The 12,546-nt window shown below is 51.5% G+C and overlaps 1 protein-coding gene across 1 annotated transcript in view; it reads left to right on the top strand.

Moving 5' to 3' along the window:
• The window catches only part of TCERG1L (transcription elongation regulator 1 like), a 201,097-nt gene that overhangs the window by 151,838 nt on the left and 36,713 nt on the right, over positions 1–12,546 (top strand). The window contains exon 8 of the mRNA XM_027529121.1: positions 8,442–8,511. Coding sequence (XP_027384922.1) covers positions 8,442–8,511 — 70 coding nt within the window. The remainder of the gene's footprint in view (positions 1–8,441; positions 8,512–12,546) is intronic.

The following is a 12,546-nucleotide window of genomic DNA, read 5'->3' on the forward strand; positions in this document are numbered from 1 at the left end:
TCCACTCACTGAAATTATTCTGTTTGCAGCAAAACAGGACAGGGAGTATTTCTGGAAGACTAATTAGCAATGAGCAGGCAGAGTTGCTGACCTCAGGCCACGAGCAAGGTGAATTTTTCCCTGGCTGATCACCTGTCATGACTCATCTAATGTTCTGACCCTAATTATTATAAGAATCAGCTCTAGGGAAGACTGTCCTTGGTATAGAATTTTGTTTTTCACATTGTGTTGGGCTATGAGTCATTATAGATTTAAATATTAAAACCTGTTTCTTGTCTGAAATGGAACCATTAAGCATTCCAATTGATATTCATTATTTTTCAAGAGGCAAGTAGAATTTGACAAAATACTTCCCTCGTGGCTCAGCTGCTAAAGAATCCACCTGCAGTGTCGGAGACCTGGGTTCGATCCCTGGGTTGGGAAGATCTCCTGGAGAACGGAACGGCTACCTACTCCAGCATTCTGGCCTGGAGAATTCCATGGACTGTATAGTCCATAGGATCGCAAAGAGTCAGACAGGACAGAGCGACTTTCACACTTTCACTTTCTGCCACATTTAACTGCAGTAGGTTTGGAGGGGTGTGTGTGTGTGTGTGTATTTTGTGTGCATACTAGGAATATCAGCATGGAAGGAGGAGTTAATATTGTCAGGCAACTATGGGAAAAGGGTGCAGAACTGCCAGAAGGACTAAGCCTTTCAACAGATAAAGAAAAGGCCCCCTTTTCTCCATTCTGTTTTCCTTGCTGAGAGGTTTAGCTAAAGGCCTGAATTATTTCCTAATCATCCTCCAGTGCATGCAGACTTTTATGGCTCTAGCAGACAGGCTGCTAGTTGGTAATAATGCCTGTTGAACTGCGAAGTGAGAAGGAGCAGCCTTCACGCCATGTCCGCTCCGTGTCCTGACATTCGGGGCTGCTACAGGCTCTTCCTTGGTGAGGACGCCCCACTCACGTTTGTCTTCCCTCCAGCTTCAGCATTTCCCAAATCTCTTAGCAGCTCAGTTCTGCCACCCGTGTTTACCTGAAGCACCAAAGACCTCTCTTCAGGGCAATGGGTAGTGGAGACTGAAGTGAAATGAAAAGTCGTGAGATACGTTTTATTCGGGGACCTCACTGAGGACTGTAGCCAGGGAGAGAGCCTCTCAGATCACTCTGAGGAGCTGCTCCAAACGGTGTTGACTTAAAAAAAGAAAAAAAAAGCGCAATGTGAGAGTTGTGAGTCAAGTTTTATTTGTGGTGAAATGAAGACTGCAGCCTGGGAGGCAGCATCTCGGGTAGCTAGCAATGAGAGACAGCTCCGATGAGTCGGGGGCGGGTCAGTATATATGTGATTTTGGTGAAGGGGGAGTCCATGCAATCAGACACATATTTTTGCAGATTTCTACTAGTCTCATGAGGGTTACTGCTAGTCATGAGGGGCAGTCATCACCATGGAGGATTTTGGTGCTTTTATAGATATGAGGAGGTACAAGAACTGGGCTCATAAAATCAGCTCCTGAAAATATCTAGCTGCCTGAACACCTGTCCTGCCAGTTTCTTCAGAGCACAGAGAGCCTTGCTCCTGCTCTCCACCCTGAGCTCCTTCCAGGGGTGTTGAAGGTTGGCAGGTGCAGCAGAGCCTGATGTAACCCTTGTAGAGGTGGACGGCAGGTGCCAGTTTGTGGGTGACCAAGGTGAGGGAGGAGGTGGTGGTGGTTTAGTTACTAAGTTGTGTCCAACTCTTGGGACCCCAGGGACTGTAGCCAGCCAGGCTCCTCTGTCCACGGGATTCTTCAGGCAAGAATATTGGAGTGGGTTGCCATTTCCTTCTCCAGAGATAAGGGAGGAGCCAGGATATACAGGGGTTCTTCCTTAGGAAAAAAAATTTAATTGAACCCAAAAGACTACAGCTAATCACAAAAAACAGACATCTCAAGTAAACGATTTGTGCTTTTCTGTGTGCGGGAAGGTGCAAGAGTCAGACTCAGCGACATCTCTCCTGAGACGCACACCTTCACTATCAATGACCGGTGCCCTGCTTTTCTCTGCCCTGAAGTCCCCTCAAGGCTCAGCGTCAGGGCTGTGACTGATGGCTTGTTAGCAGGCAACGTTCTTTGTTTCCTGAAATGGCAGGTGACCTCTTTTGGTCCACAGTAGAAATTTTCCTGCCTTCTGGCCCCTGCTGCCTCATCACCTGCCCCATTCAGGATGGGGATCCTGTCCCTTCTGCCGGGGGTTTGGTGCAGTCTGGTAGGATGTACCAGAGGGTGATCAGATAAAACGCCTGTGAGTCTGTCCTCTAGGGTGGGGAGGCAGACAAGGCGGAGGACGATCTCCCAGCCTCTTTCCCCTGCCTTCTGTCTCCCGTGGGCACCTCCCAGAGGCTAAGGTGGACAGGGTGCTGCTGTGGGGTAGGGCAGGGGGCTTGCCTAGGCAGGAGGAGGGGGTGCGCCCTGGGGGGAAAGGGACCTCTTGGTTCCTCCATGCCTGCCACCTCCCCAGGAGCTGGTCACCACCCATATCAGCTCCCTGTTGCTGCTGTAACAGATGATCACAAGTTTAGTAGCTTGAACCAACACCAACTTGCTGCTTTCCAGTCCCGGAGGTCAGAAGCCCGACTGAAGTCTCCCTGGTGGGTCTGAGTTGCTTCTTTCTGGAGGCTCTCAGGCATAACTCACTTCCTGTGTCTTCCAGTCCAAGAGGCATCTGGTTTCTGGAGCCCCAAGGCTGGTTAGGAGCCTTCACCCCTGCCATGCAACCTAAGACATTCACAGTGGCTCCACTGGTAATGAAGCCGCCTGCACTGCGGGAGACCTGGGTTCGATTCCTGGGTTGAGAAGATCCACTGGAGAAGGGAAAGGCTACCTACTCCAGTATTCTTGGGCTTCCCTTGTGACTCAGATGGTAAAGAATCCACCTGCTATGTGGGAGACCTGGGTTTGATCCCTGGGTCGGGAAGATCCCCTGGAGAAGGGAAAGGCTACCCACTCCAGGATTCTGGCCTGGAGAATTCCATGGACTGTATAGTCCATGGGGTCACAAAGAGTCAGGCATGACTGAGCGACTTTCACCTTCACTTTCTTTTCCAGGGTTTGGGTGTGGACCTCTTTGGAGGCCATTGGTCTGCAATCTTCTGTCTTTATGCCTATTTTGACAGTAGAGGGAATTAAAGAAAGCAGACCATTTGGCCTGCTCAAGGTCACACTCCTATCGAGCGGGGGACCAGGGATTTGCACTGTGGAGAGTCTGACTCCAGATCTAAGGAGGGCCAGCCTGGCCAGATGTCTTATGTGCATTAGATTAAAAGGGGCTCTGGTAAGCATTTTGCTTCCTGCTTGACACAGAAAAGTTGGGTGCGGGGAGCCAGGCACTTCCACCCTGCTTTGTCCCGACCCGTGATAGACTTGGCAGGATGTCACTTGGCTTCAGTTGAACTGTAAACATTTCAGCTGTTTTTATTCAAGGCAGATATACACTGACGATGACTTTCATTTCACCAAGAAGGGCATGAAGCCGTGCCTGTGAGTAAACACAGCTGTGACCTGTGAAAGGGTCACTTTCCCAAGTGCTGTTTGCCCAGGAACAATGCATCACTCTCCACGCCACAGGGGGCCAGGTGGCCGGTGCTCGGCCAGACCTGGGACCGCTGACAACGCAGATGCTGGTTGTTCCACAGAGTCAAGGATGAGCATCACCGCTCATCCACAAGGATTCTGGCGGGCGAGAGGGTACCTCTCCATGCAGATCACCTGGCCCCTCTTTGGGAGGAACCCTGGCCATCACCTGCCCTGTGTTCCGTCCACACCCTGACACCAGCTGGTGGCCTCACCCGCGCCTCCTCCGCACAAAGAATGAACCAGGCTTCTTGTTTGTTAACGCCATTATCAGATTGGCACCCACTCTGATTAGCCCTTGTAACAGGACCCAGCATAAAGCAGGTAAGTGTAGACAGGTCATCTCTGCAGAGAATCCCTCACTGACAGAATTTACCAGGTACCCTGTGATGCAAAGATGGGCACAATAAAGGACAGAAATGGAATGGACCTAACAGAAGCAGAAGATATTAAGAAGAGGTGGCAAGAATACGCAGAAGAACTATACAAAAAAGATCTTCACAACCCAGATAAACACAATGGTGTGATCACTCACCTAGAATGTGAGGTCAAGTAGGCCTTAGGAAACATCACTATGAACAAAGCTAGTGGAGGTGATGGAATTCCAATTGAGCTATTTAAAATCCTAAAAGATGATGCTGTGAAAGTGCTGCAGTCAATATGCCAGCAAATTTGGAAAACTCAACAGTGGCCACAGGACTGGAAAAGATCACTTTTCATTCCAATCCCAAAGAAAGGCAATGCCAAAGAATGCTCAAACTACCGCACAATGCATTCATTTCACACGCTAGCAAAGTAATGCTCAAAATTCTCCAAGCCAGACTTCAACAGTACATGAACTGTGAACTGCCAGATGTTCAAGCTGAATTTAGAAAAGGCAGAGGAACCAGAGATCAAATTGCCAACATCCGTTGGATCATAGAAAAAGCAAGAGGGTTCCAGAAAAATATCTATTTCTGCTTTATTGACTGCACCAAAGCCTTTGACTGTGTGGATCACAACAAACTGTTGAAAATTCTTCAAGAGATGGAATACCAGACCACCTGACCTGCCTCTTGAGAAATATGTGTGCAGGTCAGGAAGCAACAGTTAGAACTGGACATGGAACAACAGACTGGTTCCAAACAGGGAAAGGAGTACGTCAAGGCTGTGTATTGTCACCCTGCTTATTTAGCTTATATGCAGGGTACATCATGAGAAGTGCTGGGCTAGATGAAGCACAAGCTGGAATCAAGATTGCCAGGAGAAATCTCAATAACCTCAGATATGCAGATGACACCACCCTCATGGTAGAAAGTGAAGAACTAAAGAGCATCTTGATGAAAGTGAAGGAGGAGAGTGAAAAAAATGGCTTAAAGTTAAACATTCAGAAAACTAAGATCATGGCATATGGTCCCATTACTTCATGGCAAATAGATGGAGAAACAGTGGAAACAGTGACAGACTTTATTTTGGGGGGCTCCAAATTCACTGCAGATGGTGACTGCAGCATGAAATTAAAAGATGCTTGCTCCTTGGAAGAAAAGTTATGACCAACCTAGACAGCTTACTAAAAAGCAGAGACAGTACTTTGCCAACAAAGGTCCATCTAGTCAAAGCTATGGCTTTTCCAGTAGGATGTATGGATGTATGGATGTGAGAGGTGGACTATAAAGAAAGCTGAGCACCAAAGAATTGATGCTTTTGAACTGTGGTGTTGGAGAAGACTCTTGAAAGTCTCTTGGACTGCAAAGAGATCCAACCAGTCAATCTCAAAGAAAATCAACCCTCAATATTCATTGGAAGGACTGATGCTGAAGCTGAAGTTGCAACACTTTGGCTACCTGATGTGAAGAATTGACTCATTTGAAAAGACCCTGATGCTGGGAAAGATTGGGGGCAGGAGGAGAAGGGGACGACAGAGGATGAGATGGTTGGATGGCATCACTGACTCAATGGACATGAGTTTGAATAAACTCTGGGAGTTGGTGATGGACAGAGAGGCCTGGTGTGCTGTAGTCCGTGGGGTCACAAAGAGTCCGACACACTAAGTGACTGAACTGAACTGAACTATGATGGGATGGAAGGTTCCAGAGCCCGGCGTGCAGGCCCCACAGGGATCCGTAACGCTCTGTAATGATGCTTTGTAAACACTCGCCTTCAGTTTGCTGGATGGGCAGGGCCAAGGCTTGTTCAGGTTTCTAGATGCCCCTGAATCAGTGCCGATAAAGCGGTTGTGTCCTGTCTCTGCCTTCAAGGCCCAGGACGTAGGAGAGACCGGAATAGCACTTCTCAAAGCAGTTTGCCTCAGAAACCAGTGCTTCACACTCCCCTGCTCACCTGACCCTGGATGAGGGCAGCCGTTGTAAAGGAATGGGAGACGTGATTCTCTCAGACTAAGAAGACCTCTGACTACCTGCTTCAACTATCCTGTTCACTCCACCTTTTCACAAATGGACGTGCCCTTCCTTGTCCATTAAACGCACAAAACAATGTATTGTGAAGACAGGCAGATTCTGTGTGTATGTGTGCTTTTAATAGAACGGCTGAGGAATTGACCTGCTCCGCTTTCTGCTTCTCATCACTATGGCTATCTTCCCAGTTTGCAGCAGTGGTAAAGAAATCTGCCTGTAATGCAAGAGATCCTGGTTCACTCCCTGGGTTGAGAAGATCCCTGGAGGAAGGCATGGCAACCCACTCCAGTACTCTTGCCCAGAGAACCCCATGGACAGAGGAGCCTGGTGGGCTACAGCCCATGGGGTCGCAGAGTCAGACATGACTAGAGCGACTGCGCACGTGTGCATGCACGAGTTCTGAGCCCTTCCCTTCGCACCCGTGCCCACCTTGACTAGACTCCGACATCTCCACCAGGTCTTTCCAGTTGGTGGACTTCCAGGTCACTGGTTTTTCATGCACACACAGAATACTGATAAGAATACCTTCATACGCATATAGTTATCTCAGGAGCATTTGTGAGTACTTTCATTGTATAAATTCATAGTATTGGAATTACCAGTTTGAAAGGTACATGCATTTCACATTGTGACAGATATTGCTAAATCTTTCTCCAAAAAGATGGGCCAGTTCACACGCCTGCTGATAGATTCTGCTACTCTCATGAGCACTGTAGATCACCCAACCTTAAGCTTCTAAAACCATTCATTGTGTCCACTGGCATTTCTGTAATTATGAGAGAAATTGAACCCTTCGACTGGTTGGTTGGCCGTTTGTTTTGCTGTGCGTTCGTATGACGTGTGCGTTGTCTTTGTCATTGAATTATGTGACTGGGGGGCCACAGACGGGAGTGTGGGGAGAGAGTGTGGGTGAGAAGGAGCGGGCCCCTCCCCTCCTGTTAGCTTTGCTCTCGCGAGGGTCTTTCTCTAGACCCCTGGTTCTCAACAGGGCCAGGGGCTAGGACGCTCTGTCTCCTGGGGGGGAGTTTGGGTGGTTTCTGGAGACTTGTGGTTGTCAGTACTGGCAGGGACACCAGGCATCCGGGGTTGGAGACCAGGGATGCCACTCAGCACCCTGCGGGGCACAGGATGGCCTGTCGTCCAGCCCGCGTGTCCCTGGTGCCAGGGCTGGGGGGCCCTGCTCTGGGCTCAGGCGCCCGCCAGGGGAGTCTCCTGGGTCCCCTGACTGTGCCACGCTGGGCAGGGCAGGGTCTGGTGTGGACAAGCCATTGGCGGGAAGAGGCCGCCAGAACCCAGAGGCTGGGTGGACTGGGCTCGCTGGGTGCCTCTAGGGCGTGACCCACATCTCCTCGTCTTGTTTCAGCCCCACACCAGGCACTGAGAGCCAGCCAGAGAATAGCTGGGGCCGGAGCTGGAGGCATTATTGGGATTGCAGTCAGTGCGCATGGAGGACTGTTGGGTTTTATGAAAAGAAAAGGAGTGGAGGGCTTTTCCGTCGAGGATATTCACATTTCCCCGTAAGCATCACATTCGTTACGAGCTTGTTACAGAGCCTCCTCAGGAAGGACGTGGGTTCGAGCCTTGCGGTGGGGGCGGTGGTCCAGCCCTGTCCCCGGGCCCGCCAGGGACGAGTTTCCGAGAAGGCTGCTTCCTGGGACGACAGACGCAGAATGAAAAGCAGGCGAGCAGGCAGTTGTGATGCCAGGGAGTGTCTGGGCATCGTTCAGCCTGTCAGGACCGAAATAATAACGCTCTGGAACCATCTTTATACTCATTTTTCCTCTTTCCTTTTGGAGACAAATATGAAACACCCAAGAACCTTTTTACTTTTTCATTCCGAAAGCTCATCAAACATTTACAGGGCCAGCCTCTTCAGAGTGTAAGGAGGGGACCTGACTTCAAAACCAATCTGGCTCTTAGAAAGTAGACACGTAGACAGCAGCGGTCCACAGGCTGTGTGCAGAGAACCCGGGTCCTTCACTGCAGGAGCCAGAGGGGGAGCCTGGGTCTGCAGTTCAAGCCCAGGGACGCGGAGGCAGCTTGGACAGAAGGGCCGGTCCAGGCCCGTGTCCTGCGAGGGGTGGGGTCAGGTGGATGCACTCCCTCGCCCACCCTTCTGGAGGGTCTGACAGCCTCTCCACGGCCAGCAGCTAGAGATGACTTTTCTGTGCACAAGAGCAGCACAGATTTCTCTCCTGCTGAAGTATGGAAGGAGTGTGCAGTTATAGGATGGAGGCCCATCTTTAAGGGACGCCCCCTAGGATAGTTATTATAGTTACAGGACAGGGGTCCGTCTTTAAGGGAAGCCCAGTAGCATAGTTATAGGACTGAGGTCCATCTTTAAGGGAAATCCGTTTTCCTAATTTCAAGCTGAGCCTGCTGGAAGAGGTGCTTCCTGGTGGCTTGCCAAAGCTGCGAGCTCTGTATTGACCGTACCAACCTGACTTTCTTTCAGCCGAGCCCAGCGATGGATCGAGCTCTGAAGACAGCAGGGAAGACCCAGATGTGAAAACCAAGAGGAATCGGTAGGTGACCACGCCCTTCCCTGTGCGTCTTTCCTTGAGAAAGAAAAGTATCATTTTGACTCTGTTGACTGAGCCAGGAACGGGTTCAACCCCAAACAGGGTGGGGGATCCCAGCCACTCTGGGAGCCCCGAGTCTACACTGGACGGCACCTCCCTCCGCGGCCTCCCTGGGCCCATGCTCAGCCCTGGCCTTGCTTCCGGGGCCCTGAGGAGTGGACGGAGCCATCGAGGTGCCGTGTGGGGCCGTGTGCTGGGTGAGGGGTGGGCTGGGGCTCCTGCAGCTCTGGCTCAGAGGTCTGGCTCTGTGGCTTGCCGGCTTCGAGACTTTGGGCAAAGTAACTCCACCAGGTCTCCATTCAGTAACTCCATTCAGGTTGATTCTCAACTCAAATCAGACGTGTCATCAGTGAGGCGGCTGACGCCTGGGTGAGGACCAATGACCCACAGTGGCGCCCGGAGAACACGTTCTCGCCCAAGTTTGCTCTTTACGACCCGTTGCAGGCACAGCACAGAAGGGAGGAGATCGGCCTCCCCTCAAGCCAGGGGTGGCTGTTCCCGCTTTAGCCCTCCTGGAAGGCCGGTCTGTGGCCCTTCCCTACTCACTTCCAGGCAAAGGGGTAAAATTCGAGGTCTGTGAGTCTGAGTTCCTGGAAGGGCAGGTGGATGAAAGGCACGGGGCAGGGAGGATGAGGGGCGTCGAAAGGGACCGCAAGCCCACTTCCTGAGCAGACGTGGTGCCGATGACCCTGCAGAGTGGGCCGCGTCCCGCCCAGCGGCACATCCAGTCCTGTTCCAGGGGTCCAAGCGCCCCCTCCCGTCGGGGGCACCCCAGGCCAGCGGCAGGAGTCCCAGAGCAGCGGTCAGGGTGTTGGCACTGCGTGTCTTCTTTTTTAAACTGTGCCCTAGGTGGGGTAAGACTTTTCCAGCAACAGGCGTGCGCAGCAATGAAGGGAGATGTGATCTCGCCCCGGAGGCGGTGCCCGTTCTCAGCTCTTCTGTCCTTGCCCTGCGGTTTCCTGGGGAAGGACGGTGGGAGAGGGGGGCAGAGAGGGCACCCCTGTTGGGGAAGAGGGCCAGCAGCCTGGGGTCAGGGCTGGGCTCTGATGGTGGCCCGAGTAGCCACAAACCCACGCAACTGGGGCTTCCCTGGGGGCTCAGTGGAAAGAAACTGCCTGTCAAACAGAGACAGACGCGGGTTCAATCCCTGGGTCAGGAAGATCCCCTGGAGAAGGAAGTGGCAACCCGCCCCAGTATTCTTGCCTGGAGAACCCCCTGGACAGAGGAGCCCGGGGGGCTACAGTCCACGGGGTCACAGAGTTGGACACGACTGGGTGGCTAAATAACAAAGAGCCCCTGTTCCTTTTGTTGCGGTATCTTCGGCCTTTTCCCACGAGCACCCCTCAGAATGATTTTGCTGACCAAGTGTGGGTTTACAGTCACTTTAACTGATGCCAAGCAGACGCGCCAGAAGGTTGTGAGAGCAGTCCAGGGCAGGGTAAGCGGTGCCCTCCACTGGTCCAGGGGGCAGCCCGGGTGGGAGGCAGGGTCTGCTTCTCCAGCTGACGGAGATCAGGGGCTGCAGCTTGGCTGGACTCTCTGCGGCGCTGGGGCAGGGCTGACCCCAACCTCCCCACAGGCCTCTGTGCTCTCGCGCCCCCAGGTCCTGTCCTTAAACAGTCACTTTAGGGGTGGCAGAGGCCACAGAGGACGGACACCGAGCACCTTCGCTGGCGTCAAGGGCTCAGGACAGGAATCAAATTGTGATCGCTTTATTGCTGCGCTCAGACCCTGCGGCAGCTGCGTCAGTCTCTGTGATCTTGAATAAATGCATATAATTTTAAAAACAAGACAAGCTTCCTGAGGCACAAGAGAAATAGCAATCTAGCCGTTATGGGATGTTTTTAAACTTTCGCAGGAGGGAAGACTCACTGAGCCCCAGGGAACTGGGCAGTCCTCCCGCATCGTCCAGTTCTCTTCATTTGTCTATGGGACTGGCCCCAGATTCTGCACACTTGGCTTTTAAGTAGCGTCAAAGCATTCATCTGTTTTCATCATCTCAGTGACTTTTTCCATGACTGAGCACTGACTTTGAAGCCATCACAGGTGTTTTCATGGAGTTTCAGCAACTGTGGGTCTCCAAGCCCGCTGGGCCCACAGGTTCCGTGTGTGAGGGCAGTGCCCAGACACCCGGTTCCCTCTGCAATTCAGGGCTCACTCCCCGGGTCACTCTGCTCTGTTCTGCCTCTGAGATTCGGGAGGAAAAGGCTTCAGTGAATATTGTGGGCTGGACTCAGGATCTGGAATGTTCTGACAGTCCTGATCCTTCACTTCTGGGCCGTTTTACACAAACTGCGCTCACTCTGGGTGAAGTTTCGCCCTTGTGGGGCTTTTCCTGAAGCTCCCTCCCCACTGGGCCTGCTCCCTGGCTCAGAGCTGGCATCCTCTTGGCCTCTTTGTGCCTTTGGGGAAGGTCATTGCCATACACCCAAGGACTCCTCAAGCATCTATCTGCTTTTGTGCGTTTTTATGTAGCAGATGCTGGCCTAGCTAGTAAGAGGCCAGGCTCCAGAGAACCTGCCGGAATCAGTCCATTTGACCTTCCTTTTGTATGTATGATGTAATTTCTCTTATCAAAAAGCACGTAAATGCTCCTGCCAAGTATGACTGCAGCTGCCATATCCTGGCCTCTAAAGTACGAGGCAGGTTTTGAACGCTGCTGCCTGCTCCCTGCATCCTTTGTACATCCTGGCCCGTTCATATGCATTTTGGACATTATTATGCAAATGGGATTAAATTCAGATCCAAATGATACTTTTCCTAACATTCCCTGGGAAGAGAAATATGTCACAGTGACAAGCTTTCAAATTACCCAAATATTTTCAGCTACTGGTGAGTGCCGTTCCAGACGGCTTGTTATTTACTGTTTCATGGGAGGTGTTTGTGCTGCACAATTGCACGCGTCCCTGGGACCGGGAAATTGATTGTTTGCCTCTCCCCTTTGTGTGCAGCGCCCCGGAGGTTCTGCTGGTTTCCCACCTGACGGTTTTTTTTATAGTTCAGACCTGTTTTTCAAATGCACTATTTAAAGAACTTAGAATTTATTTCAAATAATTGAGTAGAATTATTTGAAGGATTCAGCAAAAGTGTGTCATTTGGTTTAAAAACTAGAGTGAGATTATCCGCAAAACGTGTTAGAGAAGAAATTGCCGGCGGCACGCGTGTCTCCCAGCCCCTTTTCCATGTGCCGGGTTTTGCCAGTTGCTGAGCCAAGGGATTCCTGCTAAATTAATGGTTTTCCATAGCAGGACAGGGTGAAATTGCTCTTGTGAGTTTTCAAATATCATTGGCCCCACAGCTTTAGAAATTTATTTATGTTTTTATGCCATTTGGTATAGAAGTGTTTTACTATAAGTGACCCAAAGAAATCTCGGCTGGAAACATTATTCTTTTCTTTAAATTTATCTACTTATGTGTTGTTGGCTGCTCTGGGTCTTCACTGCTGCACACGGACTTTCTCTACTTGCGGTTAGTGGGGCTCCTCTCTAGTTGTGTGTGGGCTTCTCATTGCAGTGGCTCCTCTTGTTGTGGGGCACAGGCTCTAGGCTCATGGGCTTCAGAAGCTGCAGCTCCCAGACTCTGGAGCACAGGCTCAGGAGCTGGTGCACAGGCTTGGTTGTTCTCCTGCATGAGGGATCTTCCCGGACCAGGCGTTGAACCCGAGGCTTCTGCACCTGCATGAGGGATCTTCCCGGACCAGGCGTTGAACCGAGGCTTCTGCACCTGCATGAGGGATCTTCCCGGACCAGGCGTTGAACCGAGGCTTCTGCACCTGCATGAGGTATCTTCCCGGACCAGGCGTTGAACCCGAGGCTTCTGCACCTGCATGAGGGATCTTCCCGGACCAGGCGTTGAACCCGAGGCTTCTGCACCTGCATGAGGGATCTTCCCGGACCAGGCGTTGAACCGAGGCTTCTGCACCTGCATGAGGGATCTTCCCGGACCAGGCGTTGAACCGAGGCTTCTGCACCTGCATGA

Source organism: Bos indicus x Bos taurus, chromosome 26 (assembly GCF_003369695.1).
Source record: "Bos indicus x Bos taurus breed Angus x Brahman F1 hybrid chromosome 26, Bos_hybrid_MaternalHap_v2.0, whole genome shotgun sequence".
Taxonomy (NCBI): domain Eukaryota; kingdom Metazoa; phylum Chordata; class Mammalia; order Artiodactyla; family Bovidae; genus Bos; species Bos indicus x Bos taurus.